A 27,958-nucleotide genomic window follows, 5' to 3' on the forward strand; every position below is an offset into this window, starting at 1 on the left:
CGATGAAAATTCCCAACTTTTAAAATGCTTACTACAACACTAATAAAAACAAATCAAGGTTTCTCTCTAATTCAGCATATTTACTTTGAAAAATATGAATTTCATTTTAATCCTGGCTACTTAGCAGAACACCTCTTCTCCTTACTTAGCTTCAAAGGGTACTGGCAGCTTGAAGGAGCAGTCCTGGTCCTATACTAACTTCAGCTACAATAACATGACACTCAAACAGAAATTTCTCAGATACGAGGGTTTTATGAACTGAAGTCCGTTGTTAAACCTATGTAGTTAGAACAACTCTCTCACATGGACAAAGACTATTTCTCTACTTTTGGTGGAAACACTTAAGAAGGAAGCAACTCCTCCAAAGTAGATGACGTTGGGGAAATAAGCAGCATTTATCACCCAACAATGAATTTCAAAAGTGATTAAAACACTATAAATGAGTATACAACGTTCAGAAATTCCTGAAAAGCATGAGAAGAATGAAGTCAGCAGTACTAGGAGAGTAAAAGTCCAGAGAAATAACCAGCCATTCTCACTTCACTGCATTTGAATTTCCAATGATAACCACTTATAATAATTTGAAGGATGGTGAGCTTATAAATCTTTCTCAGTATCAAAAAGCTGCATACAATAATATACTAGCACAGGTACAGGCATCTGCATAGGGAGACAGAGATACCTATAGCTACAAGATAGATAGGTGGAAAGAAGCACAACCGGCAGTGAATTATCTCCTCTGTGGTTGTTGATTAGTCAAAATTCTAAAGCCAAAAATCGCTCCCTTGACTGAGGAACAACTAATTGATTTTAATGAGTTGGTAGGTGATGAATTATTTTAGATAATTATACATTAAATCAGTATTCTCTGACAATTCAGAGAATGTGTGTGTTTGTTTAAATAAACAATGAGTTTGAAATTTTCTTATGCTAACTTATAAGAAAATAAGGAAGTCTAAATGATGGGACAGATGTTTACGAGCTCTTCAAGTCTGTATTACGCCATTAGAAAACCTGCATCTAGACCTCTTTATAATGATGCAGTATTTTCATAATAAAAGTAAGAAGTACATCTCATTCTCACTCAAAAGAAACACTCAATTTGGACTGATTCTCAGTAAGTCTTTGAAGAGCCTCTTTTGGATACGTAGCTGAGCAGGGGCAGCAACAAACATGAAAAAGAACAATGTTTGTGCATTGCAACTACTAAAAGTGCTGGAATCTCTAGGTTATGATAACTTAATGGTAAACTCACTTGTTGTAAGAAAATTACATATTGTCACAGATTCTACTTGGGAAATTACCCAGTGTCCTGTATAGCCAGACAGCATAGTCAGACAAAGCAGCTGTATCACACTCAATCCTGATCTCTGCTGAAATCATTGACCTCACAGTATGCTACGAACACTTTCAGAAGAGTCTTGTTATTCAAAGTTACAGAATCAAATATTCTCTCCAAATGAAGAGCAAAAAGATTGTGTATTGAAGGAAGACACTATTTTGAGAATTCCTAAACTTCAACTTGTTTATACTGTAAATATATACAAAACAGTCTACAAAACAGACATGAAAGGGCTTCCAAACTGAGCAGTTTGGCCTTGCAGAAAAAAGCTCATGTAAATGCCTTGAGAGACTTTCTGAGGAAACAAACTGTACTACCCTACTAATCAATAAAGATGCTTAAACTGAAGCTGTGCATCCCTTAATGCTAAAAAAGAAAAACCCAAACCTCACTGGCTTACCTTGCTGGGATGGAAAGCACCCTTAAAGACATAGACTTGTCACCTGGACCTTTACGAGTGGTCCCTGGATCAGAAGGTGACGAATCAAATCTTCCTCAAGGGGGAGAAAGACCCAAGGTAGATTGGTTTGCCAGAAGACCTCCCAGGAAGATGTCAGTCTTCTGTGCAACATAGAAAAGAAAATAATATAGTGGCAATGGGTGCATTCTCCTCTTCTTGGAGAGAAAAATCATATATGGATAGCCTAATACCATACTCTGTTTGGATGATCACCACCAAAGGCAATCACCTCAAAGAAAAAAAAGTCTTCATATCTACTAGTTTTTAAGTTCTGTTTTCTCAACTGAACGTGGAATTTCTTAAAATGTTAAGACAACAAAGAAAGAGATGCAGTTTGAGAAAACTTTACTGCTTTTCCTAATTGCACAATAACAATAAATGGGATGAAAAGTGTAAATGATCCAGTTACTTAGCATAAAGGGAGGGGAAAAAAACCCTGATTTCATCATGCGATCAGCCTACCCACCTTCACCAACCCATTTCTGAATACAGTTTCAGAATGCTGCTGGGTTAAAAAAAAATCTCACATCAATTCCATGCATTGCCTTGGGCTTTCACAGTCTCTAAGTTATGCAAATTCTTGCGTGCAGTTTTTATCCCCACTTTTCAAGGGTATACAAAAGATCTCTCAAGCCTCCATATGAAGAGCCCTAGTAGGCTTAGTTTCTGAACTCACTAGGTCTACTGAATAGAAAATAAGGCTTTAAACGGTAAGTCACGGGAAGTTGAGCACATTTCTCAAAGTTGCTAAAATTCTTCCTATCTATTTGCAAAGGAATACATCTACAGAAGGAAAGACCATTTTTGAGAACACAGTTTAAATATCTTCCCGGAAAAAAAAAATAGTTCCATGCTAATGAATAATCATTCTATATATACTTTCTACACTCAAATCATCTCAGCAAAATTTTATTTCAAAATCTGACTGAAGAATAAATTAATATTTTCCTTTTACCTCCACTTTTATGACAGTTAAGGCCTCTATAAAAAAGAAAAATAACTATCCTATTTTTTGGTGAGTGATGCTGCTGTGGAATGCCAACAAATATTTCTGATGAGCCCCGCAGCAAAAACAAGTCTAAAAGGATGAGAAAAACAGTTATTTACAATATTCAGGTAAAATTCAGATGTTCACTAAAATCATTCATATACCAACTTCTCCACAGCAATCTCTTGTTTCCTTTTCTCCACCATTTCATTGATTACTTTTAATGACAGGAACAGAAGAATTCCCGTTTCTGAACTCCCTGGGACTACTACAGAAAATAAAGCCTAAAATAGTAACCGAGAAGAAACTGACCAAAGCAACTGACTTCAATGAAAGATCCCACTAGTGTATTGAAGGAAGTTGTACTTGATTGAAGTTTGGACAGAGATTTTGAACTGCTGGTTTTGTGTGTTCTCAGGTGAAAACGTCCACTCTCCAGGAAAAGCGTGTCCTAGGGATTTAAAATGTGCCCACCACATGACCAGTAGAGGGACTAAATGTAATTGCCAGAAAATGATCTGTCAAATTCCTGATGAGGTGTTCACAGCACTCTGGTACCCCATACGACTACGGATATCTTATCCAGGAATAGATGGATTGCTGAGTCTGTTCTACCTAGTGACAACATTACACATTAGAAAAATTAAAATTAAGTTAAACCTTTCTGTCAGAGAGGTTCTCTAACTATAGAATGAACCTTTACACATCAACTAAGAAAGGGCAACTCCCCCGCACAGAATTGCTGATCATCTGATCATTAACTACCAAACAATTTGATTTATTGCCTCCTATTTCCATTGGAAACTAACTATTATTTCCTCAGTGTCCTTAGATCCCTTCCATTAACTGGAAACAAAAGCAAAAATTAGCAGAAGCTTAAGATTGTCTAGCTACTGTAGCTGTGTAGACCACTACACAACCATTTCCAGCATCCTGGGAGATATTTAAAGGGCTAAAAGACTGCACTGAATAACAATTAGATGTCCAGCAAATACCTTTTCTCAGTTGATTACTAGTATGTCCTCAGGGCTGAAAGGACATCACTGACCTGACAGTCATCAGAAAGCAACGTCTGCTGGAAACATTTGCTAACATAGACGTGAGTTCCGAACCTCATCACGTCTGAAGTTTGATTTATTTGGATTTAGGAACACTCTATACAACCGAGGTAGATAAGTGTAAGAAAAAAATTGGACTGTCCATATTTACATTAATGGAATACGGCAGAAGTAGGCTGCAAATCTCTCCAGCGAACAACTGAGACATCATGGGATGTCTTATGGTTCAACTTTTTTTTTTTTTTTAATATTTGCAAGTAACTTTCACTAAATCCAGTTTTGCCTAGAATTTCTCAATTCACTAGAGAATATCTCTAATTTGCTGAAAACATAGGGAAAGGAGAGTGCAGGTATTAGCAAAATGCTTGAAAGAGCCATAAATTGCCACAAAGGCAGGAGGAGGTATGAATGCTGGAAACCCCTTCCCTGAATAAGCAAAATGTAATTTCTGCAGAGATTTCTGAGCAAGTATTTCTCAGTAAAGTTATTTTCACAGAGATGCTAAAGGAGGGACATAGGTAACAACATCTCATCCATCTTAGAGGAAAGCCCTTTACTTAATACGTTATGAAGCATTTTACAATGATATGGGTCTTTTCCTTACTACGCTAATATCAGACAGCATGTCAGGCCATTTATATTTACATAAGGTATGTGAAGCCAAGGGCAGACCAAAAAAAAACTCGATTCAGAAATCTGATGACTTCAGCAAGCTGGAAAGCTTCCAGATCAAAGGAACTGCAAGATAGAGGAAGTAGCTGAAGCCTCATTTATTTCTCAAACCCCAAAAGGGTTTCTTATACTGTATCCTGGATTTGCCTGCTGATGCTCTGCAGGAAACAGTGCAGCTCCACTGACTTCACCACTTCTACACTAGATGGGATGTACTGCTGGTTACACTGGATGGTAGGTGACAACAGCTTGATGAAAAGAGGCAGTTTCCTGTACATGCTTCTCTGCAATGCTTGCCTGTCTTCCTCATTTTTAAAGGATCAGGTCATCATTTGCCTCTCACTACAAATACGTGTAAATAAGTCTAAAAAGCACAAATAAAATATATGAATAAACCATGATAGTAGGAATGCAAGCAATATAATCCTGTTTAAGAAAAACAGTGGTGATATGAGAGAGGAGCAGGTAAAGGGGAAATGGAATGTTCTTAGCAATTCTGGATTATACTCGAACTTGTGCCGAACAAAAGAAGCAGAAAATATTTCTAGAGATTGACAGATCATGTGCAATGCTTAACACAGGTCAGAAACTGCATTTTTTGTAAGGTCAAAAATTAATGACCTTAATTCAGAATGGAGTGAAAGAATGGAGTTTTGTACTTTATCTCCTCTATCGTCCTGTTTGTTTCACATTCAAGGTTACAGAATGCGAGTGCATAAAGCTGGATTGTTACCTGGGGACAAAATATCCCCCTCCGCCCCCCCCAACCTTTAAAATTAAGAACACTGCTCTACAAATATATATTCACCATGTAAAAAACAAATGACAATACTGTTCTAAAGGAAGGCAAATTATTGATGGTTTTAGTACTATACTTTGCTCTCCCCAAAATATTGTCCACTGGTAACTAAATTAAAGTCTTAGCTAATCTTAAACAGATCCTAAACAACTGCTCAGCTAAACAACAAAACAAATGCAAAAAAACCTTTCAGCATTGCCGACCAGTGCAGATGAGAAACAAAGCACCTAAAGTAAATGAACTAAAATTCACCAGTATCAACAACAGTAATCTAATCTCCTAGGATTTTATTGTTTTGGTTTAGGTTTTTTTTTTTTGATAGAAGTACTTCCGATATGTTATTTTGCATTCTTTCCTTCCTGAATTACACAAACATGCAATAAGCAATTTCATAATTAAGTTTAACTTGGGTCATAAAAATTCCTGTAGTTTAATATTAAAGGATGATTCATTCCACTCTTAACTCTGCTGGCTAATTTATTTACTGCAAGGTTTGGGAAATTAATTCATTAAGCTACTTAATAATAAGGATGCTTTGCTTAACCATTACAAATACTTTGATCTTTACATTTTAAACTGTGTAAAGAATACCACTGATATAAAGCCAACATGCAGCAACAAAACAAATGGATTTTAGATGAGCAGGTCACTTGTTTTTTTCAAGATGCCCTGTCTGCTCTATTGATTGATGCCTTCTTGCTCCATTGGTATGAGACATGCAACATAAATGAAAAGGTCCAGCAGTCAGAAGTTACTTAAAGAGTCTGCTTGAGGTGAAGGGACTATTGAAGTATCAGACAAAGGAAAGTATTCAGTGAAACGGAGAGAGGCTGGAGAATAGAGAAATAGGCTGGGTCATTACAACTGTGTACAAGTCCAAATCCAGTCAGCAAAGAAAACACAGGTAAGCCAGAAAGTGGATGTTCATAAAATTAAAATTTGAAACTACTTTTGTAAAATAGAAAAAGGAATTTTATTAGGCTACATCAGATAAAAACCACTAAACTGTGTGATAGTTCCTATATGCTAGAAATACTTCAAATGCACTTGCATTCAAAATAAGATGATAAATGCTGTCAGATGGATTCTAACACATACTCCCTCACCAGCTTCCTTAAATCTCAACTTCAGAGGCAGGAAAGCAAACCAATGGCTATCACATACCAATAGGACAGAACAGAAAGTTAATTCATGCATTTTGCTTAATTCTCAAATGCTTAAAAGTTAACTACTGCCACACAAATTTTGCATATAAAAAACAAAATATTTAAGGAGGAGAATCAGGAAAGTTTCTGCTTGGTTGCTTTGTGTGTGGTGCTTTTTTTCTTTCTTCCTTTTTTTAAACTTTATGGATACAAACTCTTCCATATATGTGGAATTCCTTACAAGCAACTTTGCCTAGTTTTGCAAATGAACCATCCACCTAAGTTTACAGGGAGTTTCAGATCCTTTTGTCAGCAAAAACACGAGAAATTTTCTGTCAGGATGCACACCAGAATCCAAGTAAGTATATCAATTAATGGACAAAGTAAATCAATGAACAGACTCATTCCCATCCCTATTTAAAGCATGCTTGTAACATTATTAGGAAAGTCTTAGTATGAAACATCTTTTTTCAGATAGCTGAATGGCCTGAAATATGACTCTACTACAACAAACCATATTTGCAGCCTTTAGTGACAAACTGCATCACTGTTTTGTCATCATTTTGCTGTTATTAGAACATTTTCCTCCTCTTGCCGTAAGTTTAATTTGTTCTGGGCACTTGTTATTAGAAAAACAGAAGTCTCTCTCAAGTCACAAATTACAATCACTTTCAAAGAACCTGGTAATGTATTTGCCAAACACTTAAGAAGTCAGTCATTTGAATGCTGGTAGGATTAGTTTTTAAGTCCGCAAGTGATGGTATCAATTCTGAATCATTTAAATATTAGTTTACAAATATTGCTTATAGCTTAATAGCATCGTAGATGTAACTTCACAAAGATATTGGCTCTAGACAGTAATTATATCCTCAGCCTAATGTTGCTGTTAATGGACATACACATTTCAATGATAATTGCAATGCCTGAACATTATAATGTGCCTTTATTAGCAGCTACAAAATAAAGCTCAGTTACAGCCAACTGCAGAACTGAACTATGCTAATTATTTATTTTTAAGATTGCCTGATTTGTTTTATAAAGTTCTAAAATAAAATAGCACAGCATTTTACTGAAACTAATGTTTTAATTGCAAATATGTGATTAAATAATAATTATGTAGGTGTTCATACAGGTTATAGTTGTGAGCCATGAGCCAAATGCTAACAGGTTAACAAGATAAAGGCATACGTAACTGAACAGCAAATACACTGCACTCAAAAAAAAGAGTAAGGATTTAATGATATAATAAAAACTAAACAGCATAAATAAAAACTAAATAGCATTGCAAGACAAGAAGGGAGACTAGGAATATACAATGTAGAATTTAGGAAAACAAAAACCAAAGCAAAACAAAAACACCCCAAGAAAACATAGAAAACATTGTATAGTCTAATAAGAAAAACTTAAGTGATTCCCACATGTAACAACCAAGTAAAAAATAACAGAACTGAGCATATGTTAAAAAAAAGAAAAGTTTACAACTCAACCTGATGAGGAAATCAACATTTATGACTCTGCAAAGTTCTTACTCTTTGCATTATGTCCTGATGGGTCTCCAGAAGAAAATTTAGTCTTCTGCAAAGCTGTGCAGAATTTCCAAATAATGGAGAAATTCAATAAAGAAGATTCTAAAAGCAGTTAAGGAATAGGCACAATATGCTGTGATTTAAAGCTTGCCAAGGCATTATCACTAAGACTGGTTGATTAGTCCCATGAATTAAAAATGTCAGATTCTGGCTCAGTTTATTTTTTTTTTCTTTTTCTCCAGAAAAGCTGAAAATTCTACACTAAGTAGTTCAAGAATCTGTCAAAGTATTAAATTTCTCCAAAGGAAATGCAATTATTTTTCTTGTGAAGCAAGATGGTTCTCAGTGCAAGCCACAAGCCAAAATTCAAACCAAATACAAGGTTTTATAAGCAGTGACACAATTAACTTCGCTTCTCCCTTCTTTGGAGATTTAAGTAAGTTCATATTATTTCAGGAAAACTTGCTGAAAGTTTTTTCTGCTCATGGCAGGATAGGCATCGTGATAGAAAACATGAAAGGAGATCTGCCTGAATACAATTAATACACCTGAGTTAATTTTCTCTAACTTCCAACTTTTTAGAAAGTGATGAATCAGTCTCCTCAAGGAGGACAGAACCAGGGTAATTCACATTCATACAAAGGAACATTCTTCCTGATGACTATAATAAAAGACCACATTGCCAATCCTTTTGCTGAAGAAACTGATAAACCGTGAACGCAGAGCTCCTGAAAGCCAAACTAGTAATTCCAATCCCACAAAAAGAGCCTACACTTAAATGTCTGAGCAGATTTGATTAGTTCTGGATGTCTCCATACAGGAAGGCAGATATTTAGCCGAAGAAAAATTAAAAGTTCTCATGTCATTTTTGCTCTTTAAAGCTTTGGAAATAAGATTTTTCCCTAAAAGCATCACTACAATCACCAGATAGAAATTATTTGTCAAATAATACAATTGTATTTGTCCCTTTCAACCTTATCTTTCACCAGCATACTGATCACATTGAAAGACGAGTATATGCAAACCTCTGAAACTTCTTTGCGGTTTGATATGTTGAAACCACTTAAGTTCTGTACATAAGTGTAATATCTTCCTTGCTCATTTTTATAGTTGAAACTGTTTAGAAGAAAAGGTTTAGAAAAAAAGTCACAGATAGGATTTATTAGACTGGATGACTGTATCAGTTCTACAGATTTGGAAAAAACCCTGCAATGCTTTGATCACCCACAATCATAGCATCTACATATTTTGATTACTGCACTAGCACTTATATTTTGTTTAATTCTACACAGGGTATTACCTGAATGTGGAGGCATTATGACCTGCACCATGCAGTGTTTCCCTCCCGTCATTCATCTGGAAAACACGTTATCTATTTTGTTTCATAAATCAAGCCCAGTTCTGCTTGTGACTTATTTTCCTGCACATACAAACACGGAGGGAAGGCTATATCCTGTCTCAAAGAGTAAAAAGATTTTGCAACATCTATTGAAGCTTCTGCTCAGTACCAGATGGATCTGAACCCCACTGAAGTCAAACCTCACTTTCATTTTCTACATGAACTCCAAGGAGATTGGATCCAGCGTTAGAGGAGGAACACACTGCCACTGAGAACAGTGTGGTAGCTATGGAACAGAGCAAAACTGAGATTTGGCCCAGTAAAGTAAAACGCACTTCTTTTCAATGTAATTTCCCCCACATTACTCTCAACTGGAAATTATTTACAAACAACCTTCTGACTATTTAATTCATCACTTCATTTCCTATGGCCCTGACGTAGGAGGACTTGGCCCTTATCAAAGGCATTATCTGTATTTGTAAAGTACAGTCGATCATTAATGGTAAAGTCATTTTAAGTTTTATCTATGTAAAAACGCACAACAAAAATATCAGTGATGTTATTTTTCTTCTGAAACAACCGTTCTTTACTCTTTCTACTATATGCCATAGAAATAAGTTGTACCCAATTCTCATTATGATGCTTCCTTAACAAACTCTAAATGTTAAACTTAAATGAGAGGCATTTCATGCAATCTGAAAAATATTCAGTTCAATTAAAAATAATTGATGCATGGTGAAATAATTCTTCCCAAAGCTGCTGTAAAATCTTCAAAAAATAAAGCTACTTAATAATTTTCATCTCCTACAGGCTAGAGAGAAGCATTATTGCATATTAAAAATTGGAGTGTGGTTTTCCCAGAGGTAAAAGAAAGTTATTAAAACAACCTATTTATTGTTGATATAACTATCCATTTGTGCTACACAAAAAGTAACAATTTCAGTACATTAAAAGAAAAGCTAATTAAGGCATAATTAGTATTTTCTATGTTTTGATAATTAAGGGTTAGTTGGCTATTTCTTTTCAAATTTCTATTTGATGTACCCCAACAATGCCATTAATGAGCAGCTAACACTATTGAATCCCTGATGGCTGAGGAGTTTAGTGACCACTACTACATTACTTTCATTTATCACTGCCTCTTTACCTATAAATTAAAGTAGCCCTGTAGCTATGTTGATCTACTTTATATCAATTTCTTCATCCATATCAGCTGAATATGTATGGCATTAACCTCATTTACTAGTTTGGAAAAGCAGAATTAAAATGAGATCTAATTTCTAGTGCACAGAACAATTTCAAAACTGCCTGCTAATTTCCACCACCTGTCAGTGTGGTGATCTTCACTTCACTGTAATGAAATAAAACAGTATATATATTTTACAGCTCAGAAAAAGATAATCATTCATAAGCGTTAAGATACCATTAATCATGAAGACACTAGTACCCAGAACCTTTATGAGATGCACACACATCAACACCTTTACTTGCAGAGATCCCCACTAAAGTTAATGGGACCGCTGCAGATCGCTGGGTCTTAACATGTACAGGGTAAGAGTGAAAGCAGTCAAGTTCTGTAAAACCATTATTTTTCTTTTTTTGCTAGTTCATGCTATGGTGCCCACAGGCAAGATAATTCAGGAAATGTATATATATTGAAGAAATATCAAAATAACTAAGTCAATAGAACACTGACGGCACACATTAGAAAATAAACCTGCTCCTAAGTTCAGCATTCAGATAACACCTGGCTACACTTGGTTTTTGCTTGTAGCTACCACAAATAACATATAGCAAGGGAATGATTTCTTTTCCTCCCCTCTAAATACGCAGAAGTCTAAACTCTAAATCTTCCACTTTTTTTTTAAATCATAATGCAGATCTCCCTCTTCATCAATTCTACAATTTAGAAGTTTTAAAAACACATACAAATACAGTCATAAATGTTAATGCAGTAACTTCATGTTGACCAGATAAGCAAACAAAACCTGTAGAGAGTACAGTAAAAAAAAAAAAAAAAAAAAAAAGTATTTGCTTCCTCTTCCCCACCCACCACTTTACAATCATGCTCCAACTGGTATTTGCAGAGGCTCCTTATGAAACATTAATCTATACTTCTGCTTCCTTCTTAACCCTGACCTACCCAAAATGAAAGACAGACCTCACTCCCCAGATTGCTCAAACGATGCACCTAAGGAAGAAAACACGTTTGTCTCCCCATCTGGACATGGGGTTGTTTCCCAGAAGAGTCAGAATTACAGCTCTTACTCCCTGGCTGTGGAGCAATGCACAAGTATGGCTTGCTGCAATACACTGGGGCCAGCAGTCTTCACTTGCAGAGGCATCCCTCAAACTACTGCCATCTGGTACAGATTAAAATCACCTCGAGACTGTTCAAAGCACATTAGGGCTACTGTTTGATTAGAAAGAGCAAACCAGCGAACCGTGAACTGCTCCCATGGCAGAGCAAAAAAGTTTACCTAAACGCATTTTAATTTTGAAATTTTGAACTATTAGATAAATAAAAATAAGTTAATTTTATTATACTAAAACAAAAAACAATAAACAAAGCTTGCAAGCCTAACTACTCTGATTAAGATTATGGGTAGGATCTTCTAAAAATTGCTCTACTTATAAAAGCTGAAAAGAGAACTCGAGAAGTAACCTGTAACCAGGCTCTGTTAAGGACCACAGCTCAGTCTAAAACACTTGCTGTCACTAGTGGTGCTTTCACCGTGCTATCCTCATCTGACACGGGCACACGTTCCAGTTCTGACCTCTCTGTTTCGGGAAGAGCAGTACCAAACTGAGGGGTAACTGTAGTTAAATAGCGCCACACGCTGTACACAGAAAACATGACAGGAGCAAAATTAAGGAAGATAAACATCTTTGACCTGTGTTAGAAGGCAAAGAAAAAATGGAGTGTAAAAACTGACATGATGGACAGTTCTCTATCCTAATTGTAAACTCTATTAACACCTTAACATTTCTAATGTAACTTCTTTCTCACGTGTGAAACCACTGAAATAGTCTACCAAATAGTTCAATTTTAAATCACAAAATATTTTGTTTACCAACAAAAATCAGTCTCCCCAAAACTGAAGATGCAAAGGAACTGACAATTAAATCTGTATGTGCACACTTTTCAAGAGCACTCTTAGAACAACTCCGTAAAGAAAACTCTAAAGGAAAGTCTTTAATCAAATCATCTTCTTATAACCTTATCAATAAGCTGTAAAGATGGAAAAACTGAACAGTCATGATTCCTATTAGCAGGATTCCCAATTATGCAGAGCCATTACAGTTGTTTCAAATTACAGTTACAATCCCAAGGAAACTTTGTAAATTTCAGTCATTTGACTTTAAGTTATATTTCGTATCTTACATTCATCAGCAAAATTTATCCAACAAGTTACAGCTTGATTAACTCATGGCAACCTCACACTACCAACGAGATGCCCAGAGAGCCAAGGGTGCCTGCCTGTGCCATTAGGTGTGCCAGCGCAGTCCCTCCCGCGGAGGCAGTGGGGAGCAGATGCTGTTGGAGCCACTCTCTGGAAGGTTATGAGCCTCTCCTGCTGCTTTTTTATCCAAGGACCAATCTGATGTGTTTGGATGCAGGAATAGATCCTTGATAACAGGTCTTGCCTTTGAATACTTACTTGGCATGAATTAGTGTCCCAAGTACAAAAAACGTTGAACTATATTTACAACTGTGTTAAACACGCACTGCAACGTCACAGGTAGCAATATGATGCAACCTCAAGGAACAGACCTCAAGCTCTGGCTTCCTGGCCACAGCAAGGTAAGAGCTTGCATTTAACTCATAAAGCACCTGATAGTTACCAAGTGACAGCTTACTTTCTGTTCCAAATTGCATTAGAAAGGCAGCTAAAATCCCCCAATTTATTTTTTGCACTTGCCACGGAAAGTTATGTAATTTAGAAGAGATGTCAACAGATAATCTCTCTAAATTGAAGGCTATATAGCGAAAAAGTCTCAAAAGGCCTATTTAGGATAAATCTCTCAGATCAAATCTACATGTGTAAAGAATCACAAGCTGTACAGAACCAACAATAAGCAGGAAGAATATATTTGCCCACTGTTGATCTAAACAGTCCAGAAAAAGCATCTGCACTGGTGAGTGGTAACACCTGTGGCTAGATAAGTAAAAAGAGTTCCTCCTCAGCATGGTTAAATGAGGTGTGAACTCATTTCCGAGATGGAAAAGGAGGCAGTCTGAACTGTCACCAATCCATGTTCAAAGATACTGTAATTTCTGTCACTCTTCCTACCTCACAATCTTTACCCTTTCATATAGGGAGTAAAGAGTTCCTTGAAATGTGTCAGGCTAAAATAAAATCCTGAAATAACAGAAAAATCCTCAGCAGTGGTTGATCACCCTAATGCACAACACAAATAGGAAGTTATTTTCCCTCTAAGCATGCTTTTCATCGGCTAAGCCATAGCAAACAATCATGACCATTTATAATAGCTTTATTACAGAAACATAAGACTAGAAAGTAGACCAACAGGACTTCTGGTTTATTCTGTACTTTAAAGAAGAATTGATTAAGTATATCTAGACCGAAACCAAAAGACCTCATAACATCTTAGGTAGCCTGCACCAGTGTCCCTTTATTGACACAGTTAAAAAGCCTCTCTAGTCTTTTTTGATCCAAATTAAGCTAATTATGTCCTGTCTTCCCCTTGGAGAACACTGAAAACAACTGATTATTAACTTCTCTAAAACAGCCCTTCAGATCTTTGATTTTTGTATCTTCTACATCTTACTTGTGTTGCCCAACACTCCCATTTGTCTATACTTCTCTCAAAGGTATGGCGCCCAAAATTGCGTACATTATTCCAGCTGAAGCTCCATCAGAATTGAATAGAATAAGAACCTCCAGTGCTTGACATAACATTCCTACTCTTACATCCAGAAAGACGTTGGCCCTTTTTTTGGTTGCAAGACCAACAAACACTGTTTAGTTACTCTGCTTGTGATCCACTAATCTCTATAGCGTTCTCTAAAATAATGCTGCTTAGTCAGAGATTTCCCATTTGCATTTGTGAGTCTGAATTTTCCTTCCTAAGCATAGTCTTTTGCCAGCACTTTCAACTTCCAGGTTATTTCTCCAGCTTATTGAGATCTTTCTGAATTCCAATCCTGTCCACTGTGATTACATTTCCTCCCAGCTTAGTGTCATTTGCAAACTTAACATATGAGCAATTGTACAGTTATTTAAGAATACTGGAAAGGAAGAGAGTCCTTCAAAAGATTAAAGTCTATGTTCTCTAATAAATAACAGGTATTTGATGTCAGGGACCAGATTTCAATGCAATATTACACTGCTTACAGTAGTGGCTAACAGTGGGCGCAAATGATTTCAGAAATACCGCTGCATTAATGTTAGAGCCACTGTTATTCTACTAAGAAACTATGATTTCGGTTAAGCACAGCACAGTGCTTTTCCAGACAATTTATTTTCTCCTATTCTACTAGTATCTATGTCAGCAATATGCCACAAAAAGATCACTCTATGAAGGCTAAGTTACATCAGTGTTAGAACAAAATATATATTGACTGACAGACAGACAAATAGATATCAATAATGCTGTACAACACCAGAGAATCCAGTTCAATTTCAAATAGAAATACAATATATATGTTCATGCACAGGTCCATCTTATTCAAAAAAACAGTATCTTGATGTATGATTTCTGTATTGCAAATATTGTGGTACTACAAGTATATTACAATATCATGGAAGAGATCGCCAAGGTTTTTCTGTTTTTCCTTAGAAAGCAAGCCCCAGTGGACTGTTTAATAAGAATGCATTCATTTACCTAGTTGATTTTCCTTCTATAATGAGCTTGCTGTTAAAATATGCATGTATTTAAGAATACGAGTTAATTAATTAACAAAATTTCTATATTTATATAAAAGATTTATTCTACAATTACGTTAGACCATTCAGCCTTCTCTAACCATTGTCTGCTTTACCGTTTGGAAACACATGATCAAATAGAACAATATTCCTAAAAATGATTTCAATACGGCTGAAGCATGCAGGATTTCCATTATCCATTCTGTAAATAAAACAACATGAGCAATCCTGATTATTTATATAAATGTATATTAACATAGTCATTTGATATATGTCTGTTTTCTCTGTTTCCAAGTGTGAGTCTTTTTATTGCATATTTGTAGATACCTGCCAGCAACACACAGCATCGCAGGATTTACAACTGTGAGGGTAGAATGCCATCTGCTGCTACACTTACTGCTACAGCAGGATTAAACAGAAGAAGTATCATACAAGTGCTGCCTTCTGTTTTTCTCTTAACTGTAAAATGTATACAAACCCCAATCATTTTTGGTTTTTAGGTTTTTTTTAATATAATATATATATAATACAACGGGGAGCCCAGAGGCCTTCACACCAAGCTTTTGTTACAAGATCAGGTAAAATACCTGCCAAAGGCATATAGTTTCTAGATTTGTATTACCACCAGGCATATTAAGGACTGGTCCCTACATACATTAAGATATACTCCCTGTAATTGGAAGATCTAAGAGAAACCCAAAGAATTCTCACTCTTTGCCAGCTTTTGACACAGATGTAATGTGATACGAACCACAGGATTCTATTAATGTAAATGAGAGGCTGTCATATCAGGTCTACTAAAAAAAACAAAACAAAGAAAAAGGAAAAATGAAATATAATTTGATTTCAAACTAAATTGTTTTGGTAGACATTTTAATCAAATCATAAAGAAAGCATAATATTAAAATGCACTTGCAATCAACTATGGACTATCAGTTCTTGCTAGACTGTGGCTAAAATTTGGAAATGCCCCTAGTACCATTACATGCTAATAAAGCCTTGCAAAATTTCCACAATACTTCTCCCAGCCTGGTCACGTATAGGACATATGTCATAACAAAAGGCAGAATACAGGATGTGATACATTACCAGTCTGATTCATGTACAATGATTTGGAAAAAAACAATTTTCTTGAATTTATCCTACAGCTTCCTCCTACTTCCTTTCAGTAAAAAAGCTGTGCTTTCTGTTCAAAGTGCTGTTCAATAAATCAAATTTTATGGAAACATTTGCCAACATTTTACTCAATAATTAACCATTTAATCTTCCACGTACAATGCAGCTGTGGAGGCAGCCTTACACTTACTCAAAACACATTGCTGAGCCAGATAAATTTACATGTATTGAACTCAAGTGTGGCTAGCAAAAATTCAAGTTCTGCTTTTTTTTTCTCTATTGACAAGTGAGGTCTACTTGATTAAGTATAAATAATGCACTACTTTCGCACACCACTTCACCCACACACAAATGCTTCTTCCTATCTTCCCTAATGATAGGCACTGTAAGCTGGGCTATATGATCTCCTACAACAATCTCTTACAGTATGCTGTACGTTAACAGAGCTTCTCCGCACAGTCCCAACCCAGCTGGTCAGAACATAAAAAGGTAAAATCACCCCGCCAACACTGGTGAAAATTTGACAGAAAGACAAAATCTTCTGGGAATTACAGATCAGAGTAGCAACTACTGTACAGCCATGTTGCCTCTGAATTGCCAGAAAGTTGTAACCAAGGAGTTATACTGCTGAAAACACCAGGAGCAGATTTTTACTCTTTACCTTCCGTTACTTAATATTAGAGCAGCACACCATATTTAAAAGTAACAAATCAGCTTTGACAACTGGAAGGAACACATTATTTTCCTCCATGAAAAAGTAATTCAGTATAGTGTAAAACTTTATTTTTAATATTAAGTGAGGAACCATTCAATAAAGTTAAAGTACAGTTCAAACCTGAAGGGATAAAAGAATTCTTGAGATTGGGACCATTCACCAGAAAGCATGGATAGAGTACCACAGAAGTAAACCCAAAATCTCAGTCACTATCACAATTCTTGCTAAAGATTTGCTTGGGGCTCCTACAGAATTCTTTCAGTCTTTCTCAAGATCAATTGATCTCATCTTACTGACATTCTCTTTATAACATCTATATTATGACTGTCCCCTACAGTTAAGGTGAATTAACTGCTGCGTCTTCAAAAATGCATCTTACTTTTCCCTCTTCCCTATTTAAAATGCAGAAAAGCCAAGTAATGTGAGAAATACAGTGGAAACCACATAAATGAGTAACTGTCAAAAGAACAGAACTATTAAAAGAATAAATCTTGTGTACCCAGCTGTGAAATATAACACAATATAGCAGAACCCAGCTAAATGTTTGAAATAAAAAATTGAAATGCAAAGTAACCTAAAATTGTTTAATGAACATAGCTGTTAAAATATTAACTCTTTCCATACCAAAACTCAAAGTACACATCACAGTAAGTCTTCTCACCTGTACAGCATATTTATAAGTTAGATATCTATCTATCTGTTTAATCAGCCACAAGCTAAGCTCAACAGCTTATATGCATAATTCATGTCATTTTCTAAACAGGATTTTCTATTTTAATTTCATACTTTACAGCAAATATTTACCTTTGAGGTGCGCTGAAGCTGGTCCCCCACATATGTTTTACGGAACTGATCCAAGAACCACAGAATTGCAAGTTCTACTTTTTCATTACTAGACTGTGGTAACTGGGCATCCATCAAAGATATCAGCTGAAAAACTCTTAATGACAAAAAAAAGAAAAAAAAAAACATTCTCAGGAAAAACTCTCAAATAAATGATGTTGTCACAGCTAATTTCTTTAGGAATCCATCAGCCATTTTTTGTTTGCCTAAGTATTTGCAATGATTTTGCTTTGTTTAGATGCTAATTATGCTAATTGACCACTATCAAACATAAACATCAACATAATGCTTTTCTAATTACTTTGTCACTTGAAATTCTCTCAGATACATATTTTATACTGCAGTGAGCTTGTACATTTGCTTTCTTTCTTAGACTACCAATTCCATGATGAAAGAAAGAAAACTAAGCAGCACAGGACTCAAACTACAACTGCAAGATAAGAGCTTTGCAAGTTCCCTGAAAATTCCAATTACTGTATTTAGAAATAAAGTTGTAAATGCAGTATATAATACACTGTCTCCCTTCTTCCTCCCTAACAACATCTGAACAAACATTTTGATTCTAGTTTAAATCCTTAGTTGGAACATACCTCTTTAACCTGTTCTGATTTCAAAGAAACAACTTCAGCTTGTAACAGCAGAGTATTTAGCCTTTTTAAAAAACAGTAATAATCCTTTGTTTCATTTTCCAAATTCTTTTGCTATCGATTTCTTGAACTCCTAATTTCCTAACAATTTTAAAATTTATTCTCACCTTTTCTGAATACTGAAATATGCAGTAACTGGATTAGAAGTCAGTAGCTACTTTATCTGTAAGCCTGTATATTAAAACCTTTCACTTTTAATAAAAACATAGTGGAAGACTGCTAACACCACACAGCCCCAGGGTAGATTAGGAAGGCAAGAAACAGAGGAGAAAATGCAAAGCTTGTTATCCAATTCCAGGTTGTATGCCCTGTTTCATGTGCATCAAAGATGCACACCCTTTTTCACAGACGAAAGACTTATTTGTCACATTCCTTGTGTATGCCACACGGAATCAGTGTCATTCACAATAATTCCTAGCTCCCTCCTTGCCTCAAAACTTTGCAGAAAGGAGCCACTAACACACATATTTTTAAAACTAGTCTTCTTTTCTATTCCAAGCTCTAGTATAAAATTTTGTTCAAACTTTCAATGGTTGGCCAGCAATTCTTCTGGACTCTTCACTCACAGGACTCTTGATTTACATGAAGGAAGTAGTGCAGAAAATGATCAATAACTCACAACTAATAAAACTGACATTTACATCCAAGTATAAAGTACAAATGAAAACAGATAGCTACCTTGGCATATCCCAACACCAGTTATAAATAAAGACATCTTTGCCCTCAATCCTCTCCCTTTCCCCAAATGATCATTTTGCAATGATAGCCTTAATGACTCCCTCACTACTCCACTCCAGATGATGACACAGGAGAGATCAAGGCCATTGGAATGGTCTTAATCCATAGAAAGTCAATACAGTCCTTGAGCACCTACCATCAAAGAACTGGAGAAAAACTGAGACATCCAAGTTCAAAATATCCTCTGATACTAAACATCACTAAAAAAAAAAAACTTTAACTCACAGTAAAAAAATTCAAAACAAGCACTACTTACCGACAGGATAATTCTCCATCCATGGCATCATGTTCATCAGTACTAGTGTACGTTAATCGTCCCCCCACAACAGTACCCACAAAATAGACAAGCCACGCCAGACATCCTAATATCAGAAAGAAAAAACGACAGTTAATGATAATAAACCATTATGCAAGCGCAATATACTGCTACAAACAACGTACCAGACTGTGGAATTCTGTCAAAAGAATGGTTAGGTTTCTCCCCTTAACTGGCTTAAAACATACCTACACAAACCAACCAAAAAATAATTTTAAGCAGAATAGACAGATGACCTCGAACAGCTTATTAACCCGGACATGCTTAAAAATAAAACAAAAGTTAACCTCAAATGCAAACTTAGCAAACTCAGCCTGATAAAGATTAGAGGTACAATTGATCTAGCATCCTCACTTGCCTGCTAAAAATTACTTCAAAAGATGGGACAATTACACCCACCTATCATAGCATTAAGGAAGTAATGGAGAGACTCTCTACAGCCTGCTTTGTTTCTTCATTTTATTTCAAATAAAAAATTCTGTAATATCAAACTAATAGCTCAATATTGTAATTTTGAAAGTTAAAATATTTGCACATAAGACAAAATTTGTATGTCATAAGAGACAAGCATCTTCCTCAAGAAAACGGTTTGTGCACCGCCAGATAGTTTTAGAGCCTCTGTGGACTGTTTTCTAACAAAGTCTGAAAGACACAACTCATCCATTTGAAGCTATGCTGGACCTTTTTTCTAATCTTGCCGGTTATTTAGTTGTCCCTGTTTCTCCTACAGCAGCTATAGGACCTACTAGCAAAGGCAGGTCCTTAGAAGGTCTTAAGTACAACATAACAATTATAGTATCTGCACAGCTAATATTCCATAAGTAACTCCCTGAGTTTGCAAAGTCTATACAAAATACACTAACTATGCAAATAATGAACTCTAGTTTCATAAATATGAAACTCTTTTAAGTTCAGAAACGATGAATTCAGAAGAACTATTTTGGCCTATGTCTGCTAGAAACCTAGTGTCACACTGAAGAAATATGGATTATTTTAAACTCTTTGCTACATTAAGGAATAAGATCTTTAATCTTTGACCTATTGAAACCTACTCAAGCCACGCAGATTCTTGCTTCAGGGTTCTTGCTTGTTTGTTTGTTTAAAGCTGTGAATCCAGCAACTAGTGGTATCCTCTCTTGGCAAGAATGCAGTATTTTTCCCTAAAGTGGAATCAAAACTAAGACCTGACTGGTGAAGTAACATAATAGACCTGTTAAAACTTCCAGTTGCCCCGAAAAGTTTCTTCTCAACTAAATTGCACTGAGACTGTAAAATAGAGCTACTCTTTGACTGTTTCTTCATTTAGCAAACTATTTTGTTACACATTCAAATGAATCGCCTGAAAATAACAGCATAGTGAAGACATACATTGGAACAGTTTCCAGGTAAATTAAATCAAGTTACATGCACGGTTCCCAATAAGCTTGAGATGTACCCAAGCTGGAAGAGACCTTGCCTTCATGATGATGATTTTACCAAGTGATGACACCATAAGTTACATAAGTGAAGACAATACCTTGATGAATAAAATGTGTCCAGAACACACTTTCAAGTTTAGTACAAAGAAAAACCTACAGATAAACAAGAGGTCACACTGCTACTTAAAAAAAAATATGATTTTGTATGATATTTCTGGGTACATACTGGGACATGCACAGTAATTGCCTTCTAGGTAACCTTCTAGACTTGACTTTATGTTTGTTTCCCATTCTCTCATAAACTACTCTTCATTCACATAATATTAAACTTTACTTAAACTTCCTCATGTTTTGCATTGCTAGGTTTTGAAAAACTCAGAATCAAGATAGCAATGAATTTTGTACTTCCTAAGCTCCTTCAGCTAGGAATCTTTAATTATTCTGAGATGTCTCAGTACCCTTATGGCCTGAATCTGGTTTAACACACAACTATACACCAGAAGTAACTCCAGTTAGAGGTGTATAGCACAGTGTATTCTATACATCTAAGCCCTGTAGGAAAGAAAAAAATCACATAACAATCAAATATATGATCAAATATACACTAAAAGATAATGCAAAGCAGGGAATAACGTGCAGGTGATTTCAACACAAGTATAGGAAAGCATTCAGGTTTATCTTTAATCTCAATCTTATATTAAAAATTTACCACAGAAATATGGAATACAATCTGAGATCAGTAACAGAAAAGACTTAGTGACAAGTAACAAGCGTTGACTTATGAGACAAGACCTATGAGGAAGATTTTAAAATATGGCAATCTGAGGGGAAAAAAAAAAAACTATTTCTTTCTGTAAAACTTCAATTAAATAAATCAACATTTTCTGACCAAAAGATCCCAAATGACTCAGAGTTCTACATCCTTGAACACATGCCAGACATCTACCTAAATATGAATCACACAAATGCATTTCTATATACTCTTTCTTCACTTTGTTACTAAGTAACTGCAGATCTCTCTCTTTCACTGCCCTACTGAAATTCTTGAGAACAACAGGGATATGCCTCCTTTCCTTGGCTGAGAAAAACAAGGAGGTAATTTTCTTCATGGTCTACAGAAAAATATAGTGGTTTGCTTGGAAGCACTGTCCTTGTCCCACTCATGCTTTTCCATGGAGAGCACACTACACCAGATCTTCTCATTTTTGGTGCACAGTGCCACAAGCATATCCTGGAGATTGCACACGGTTTTCTGAAGTATTAGGGTGCTGGGACTATGGAATTAAAAGATCCCTGCTCTTGCACCATAAAGATGAACTTCCAACTAAATACCCTGACAGGATCAGTATCTTCAAATATGGCTGCTGTACCATTTCCAATCTGGAAAGACAGTACTAACTATTAGCATCTTTGCCTATTTGTAACCAGGCCTGTGCTTCTTCATAAAAAGCACAAAACCTTCAAGCAGAACCCTATCAGACACACTACAATTACAGTACAAACAGCAGCAAGTTTAAGACATTGAGAGATCAGCGCCATAACTAGCAAAACACTGAGGAGCTGAAGCGTTTAAGAGAACAGTCGTTGCTCAAATAAACTTAGGTTTAACAGCTCCTAAAGAAGCTATTTGAAGATGGTATCAAAAAGCAGCTGCAAAGTAGTGCTTGCTGGTTCAAGCGGCATAGCCACCACTTTGATCAACACCTTATCAATAATCGTTTTTAAATTAATAAAAAACACTATCTTCCTTTCTACAAATTGCAGTAGCTCATATTTAAGAACATGGATGTTTTTCTGATGATATCTTTTTTTTTTTTATTAGCATAATACTAATAAATAGCTGTTACTTTTCCCCCCTCTTTTATACCTTTGCTATTTAAAATTTTCAGTGCATTTGCTTTTGCAGCTACTTAGGCAGACTACATCTTTTCTTTTACAAAATAATTATTGCTGTAATAATCTGTAATTATGGTTTATAACAGCAATAATCCCAAAGAAATCAGTCATTACCGTAAATCACAAGTAATCATTAACTACTGTTAATGACCCATTTCTTGGGGATTATTGTTTTAGTAAACCATGACTGCATCACTATTGATACAGAGAGAAAGAAGGTATAATAAAATGAGATCTTAATATTATATTAACTTATTTGGTAACATTAAAAGCCATTAAACATCTTAATTTAAGTATGTACAACTAGGGGATATAACAGTTATTGTTCACCATGAGTACAAATATCTTAGTTTGTGGAAAAGAAACACAGTACTTAAACTGCATCAGATGTTTTCTAATGCATAAACGAGTAACCCCCAGAGCACTGACTCTGAAAGATTCCAGTTGAGTGCTTCCCTTTGGCCCTTTGGATTGGGGAATGCAGTACAAATTCAGACTGCGGCTTGTCCAACGAAATCAGGTCATTCAGTGGAAGTTCTCCCAAGGAAAAGTTGATAGGCATATGGGAGAAAGTGGAATAAATGAAAAAGACAAGCAGCAGGTATTATATAACTTAGTGATTAATTGGCTCCTGCATAGAAGAAAAATCAGCAAATTCAAATTGTCAACAGAAGAATGACAAAAGAAATCACCGACATTTAATAGCATGCAAATAAACAGCTGTATTTACAGTAACCTGCCTCACCTTTTCAAAACAACACCATTTATCCAGGTAAAGATGCAACAGCCATAAGATAACTACATTAGGAAAAAGTCAGTAGTTATAAAGACAATTTAAGTCAGACACAGAGATGAATGAAACAGGTATATGATAAAATACGTAAAAGTATTTATTATTTTTACGTCTTAAACTACAATTAATAGTCTTGCGAGGTTTGGAAAACTAGGTAATTAATCTTAACGAACTACATCAAGTAAAGGTTTTTAATGTTACATTCATTGTGCAGACAGATAAATGCAAAAACAACAGAAGTTAAGCTCTTTATTTTCAAAAAATGTTCAAGTTTCAACCTGACACACTAAAAGGTTGATTTTAGAAATTACAAGCTTTTACAGCTCCTATTCTCTTAAGTTGCATAAATATGTCAGCGCCTATACTCCAAAAATATAACAAGATGTTAAAACAAACACATCAACCACCAATGTATATATTTAACATACAGACAACTGGTGAAAGTGTGGTGCAAAGTGACTTGGAACACGAATTCCTAGTTCCAGGAAAGATCTATGAACAGCTGCTCTAAGATGACCACTCCTTCAAAAGGAAGTACATGTTTATTGGCACATAAAACATAGTCTAAAGATTAAATTAAATACTAACCTTCCTGGACTGTGATCTCTAATGGATTCCTAACAGAAGAGTGTAATAGTTTTTGGTAGTTTTGTGCATTTTGGTCAAACAACTGTACAAGAAGTGCACAGGTCTTTTCATATTCACACCTGCTAACTGTGCACAGTTGCTCCAATTGTTGAAAAACTGTAGCTGTATCATCCAGTGGATCTTCCAAGCCATCTCTGGAATACAGATAAAAAGTAACCACTTAGCTACTATTTGCAAGTTGATTCTCTGCTTTCCCATCCCCCAAATCTAGCACCACTATCACTGAACTGCTGAACTATAAAGGCCTTAGTAAATGGTGCATATAGCAGATAGACATAAGCTCTCATTTTATTTACATACATGCCCACATGCACCCACACAGACACAACAATATTCTATTCATGACTTCTTCTTAACATATAGTTTAAAATGCAAAGAACTCCAACACAGAGAGCAGATGAGATGGGCAGTACAAACGCAGAAAGGTAAATTCTGAAGGACTATGTTTAGTAGTACCTCCTTTCCTCTTTGAGGTTTTCTGTGCATTTACCTTAATAGAAGACTAACAAGGAGCACCCTTCTCAGAGGATGGGGAGAAAGAGGCATGGAATGCTTCGCAGAAATGGACTTTGCATACTCATCAAATTAAGCACAAGACTGCGATAGCAAGTCTGACAAGCAAACTTCAGTTAAATTCCATGCAGTTGCTTGATAAATCTTTATTACAGGATCTGCTATAAACAAGCTGTGACCCTGTGGGATGCCTATAACAAAGAGACCATTAGCTCTTGCCTTAAAATATAATCATACTCATTACATAAATCCAGTAGGAATGGTTTATTCATCAGAAGGTTACTCTGTTATTGTATAGGCAATGAAGAATCTGTAGTGTCTTCAGAAAAGCTCCACTGGTTACAGATAACAGCATCCTTTCTTTACATAAAGAAATGTAAGTCTGACTTTGCAGGGTGAATATGGGGCTCAAGAGAGACTCAGAGTGAAACAGGCTGTGAAAATAAAAATCTAAATCTGATCTTTAAAAAAACAGAAAGGCCACTAAATCAGTGAACTCACTGACCTAAGAATATTTCATATAAAACTGGAAATGGCTTCTTTCCAAAGAAAATGGATCTCCTTCATATTAGATGGATTAATCACAGTAAGGATGGAAATATGTTTTATTTGATCTAGAGCTAATCAGGCTGATCATGACTGGTCTAGAATTACTCACCAACCTGCTCTTGATAGAGATGGATTAATGTGCCCTATTACTATCATCTAGAGTTTGTAAAATGTATCAGCTGAGAATCCTAATATCCAAGATGGTTTGAACCAGACCTGTTCTCAGGTATTCAGAAATACCTGAAATAAAAGTGCATCTTTTAGTTTGTAGAAAAGCCTCCTCTCACAGACCCTTCTGTAGAAGGATCCTTAGTTCCTCATTCACACTTACTCCAAAAAGCAAATAGCTATCCAAACCACCCCAAAAGAGCAAAACTGACTTTCCTTCCATTGTTATTTCTTTGTCTGAAGGAGCAGCTGGATGCCTGCTGAATGAAAGGTGACATTATCGATCTTTTTTCCTTAAAAAAAAAAACAAAAAAACTGTCATTCCAGAAAACTGACCTTTTTTGCAAAAGTACCAATTAATCTCCCTGGAGCAAACTGAGTAAGTCTTGTGAAATCAGCTCCCAAATATCCCATGTTTCTCAAGAATGGCCTGGACATTTGATGTTAAAGTCTGCCTTTGATACTGCTGTCTACAGAAAAGCTACAGCAAAGGATCTTCATCACGGAAGAGAATATGACAATACCAGAGAGGCATACAAATCACTTAAAACTCAAGCTGCCAGATGAGAACTGAGACACGCTGACAGCATTATCAAGACTAAGTCTTAAGAAAGATACAGACTGGTAGAAGAGAAGATCAGTACTTTCCTTGTCTTTTCCCCATAGGCTATTTCCACAGAGTAGAATGCTTACTCTTCCACAGAACAAAGTAACAAGGACATCCAGAAGAATCTCTCCATCAGTGTCAACCATAAATAAACTGGATTTTCCGTGCTGATAGTGATGCTGATGAAGATGACAGCACATTTTGATGGAGCTGGTTGTGCCAGATGGTGCCACCCAGAAGCTCAACCCCACTGAGTCTTCACATCAGGAAGCTGATTTGGAGCGTACCATTCAGTACAGGAGAAAGCTGAGACAGCAAGGTGCACCCTGAGGTTCCATTACAGAAAAGCAGAAGAGAGAAGATAATTTAAAATGCCAGCAGAAGCGTAGGCTGGTTGAGAGAAGGCCCAAGAAAACTAACTGCACCTGCAATCAGCTGTTTCTCCTTCCCTGTCATAGCTCTGAACACTGGAAGCTCTCCTAGGCACTACTAATTCTTGCTCCTGAGAAAACTACCAGAGAAGCTCATGTTTTGAACCATTAGGCAGTCAGGCCTCAACATACCTATGGTGACAACCTAAGACAAATAACAACTATTGCAAACATAGCTTAGTCACTAAGCAGTACGATGACAGGTTACATAATTTGCAGGCACAAGAGATTTTAGCTAAGCAGAGACATGGACAACAATGATGAGGTTGGATGCACTCCCCTCACACAAACAGAACAAATGACATCTCAGCAATGGAGAATTGAGAAGGGAAAGCATATGAGGCCTTGTTATTCAGTCCCATAGTCTGACACTAGATCCTACAAGCAGGAATTCATAAAGACCCTCCCAGAAAATTAAATCCTCTCAGCACTCTAAAGGCTTTTTTTAAATTTGCTATATTATACTGTGGACTTATGGAACGTTTACTTAACATATCAAAAAAGATTTGAGCTAAGAAGTTCTAAATCAGCCAATTTCAATCTTGCTACTTCAGCTTGTTCTACTCTGTCTCAGCCTTACGTAGGAGTGGGGCTCTTTTCTGGTTTCCCCCATTCATCTACCCTCCTGGGCCAGAGAGAGTGACTCATCTAGCAGCACAGATAAACTGGTCAGAACTGAAAAACATAGTTAATCTAGATAGTCTTCAGGGGTGAAAAAAAAGTCTTTTTTCAAAACATGAGGTGGTGAGAAGAGAAAACAACTAGAATTTAAGTTTAATTTCTCTTTAGTAGCTAATTTTTAAACATAACAGATGAGACTTTGGGCTGGATTCAATAAGCAAAAGGAGTAAAATGATAACAGCCCACTAAGATAACTTAATGAAATTACTATGGTAAGCAGAACCAGCATACTTAGATTTTAAACAAAACATGCCAATAAATCAGAAAATAAAATGTTCTATATTAAGCTTTGAAGTTGCAATTAGAAGTTTACCTTATAACTACAGGCACAGATTCCAGTCTAGAAGTAATATAAGCTTTTGTTATCTCAGGTGCATAGGTATCTAAGAGGTGGGGTTCTGCTGTTTTCACAAAAGGTACAGACGCTACCATTCTTTGCCACAGAGTTAGCAAATAATGAACACTATTTGGAGCAAACTCCCAGTGCTACAAGAAAACAAAACATATTTCTGTTAAAGAATTCCAGTGCGAAATCTTAGTTGTGAAGCATGATGCTTTTATCTTAACTAGTCTTATTCATTCAGAATAATTACAGAAGGACCCAGTCAGGATTAAGACATACTATGGAACACATTACAGACTCCATCCACCGTCATTGC

General features: G+C 36.0%; 1 protein-coding gene across 1 annotated transcript in view; it reads right to left on the bottom strand.

The window, feature by feature from the left end:
• RANBP17 (RAN binding protein 17) overlaps nucleotides 1–27,958 on the bottom strand; it is a 169,391-nt gene that overhangs the window by 121,332 nt on the left and 20,101 nt on the right. Inside the window, exons 11-14 of the mRNA XM_064520825.1 lie at nucleotides 27,613–27,785; nucleotides 24,291–24,484; nucleotides 19,536–19,641; nucleotides 17,856–17,991 (exon numbers count right to left, since the gene is read on the bottom strand). Coding sequence (XP_064376895.1) covers nucleotides 17,856–17,991; nucleotides 19,536–19,641; nucleotides 24,291–24,484; nucleotides 27,613–27,785 — 609 coding nt within the window. The remainder of the gene's footprint in view (nucleotides 1–17,855; nucleotides 17,992–19,535; nucleotides 19,642–24,290; nucleotides 24,485–27,612; nucleotides 27,786–27,958) is intronic.

This window comes from Dromaius novaehollandiae, chromosome 15 (genome assembly GCF_036370855.1).
Source record: "Dromaius novaehollandiae isolate bDroNov1 chromosome 15, bDroNov1.hap1, whole genome shotgun sequence".
Taxonomy (NCBI): Eukaryota; Metazoa; Chordata; class Aves; order Casuariiformes; family Dromaiidae; genus Dromaius; species Dromaius novaehollandiae.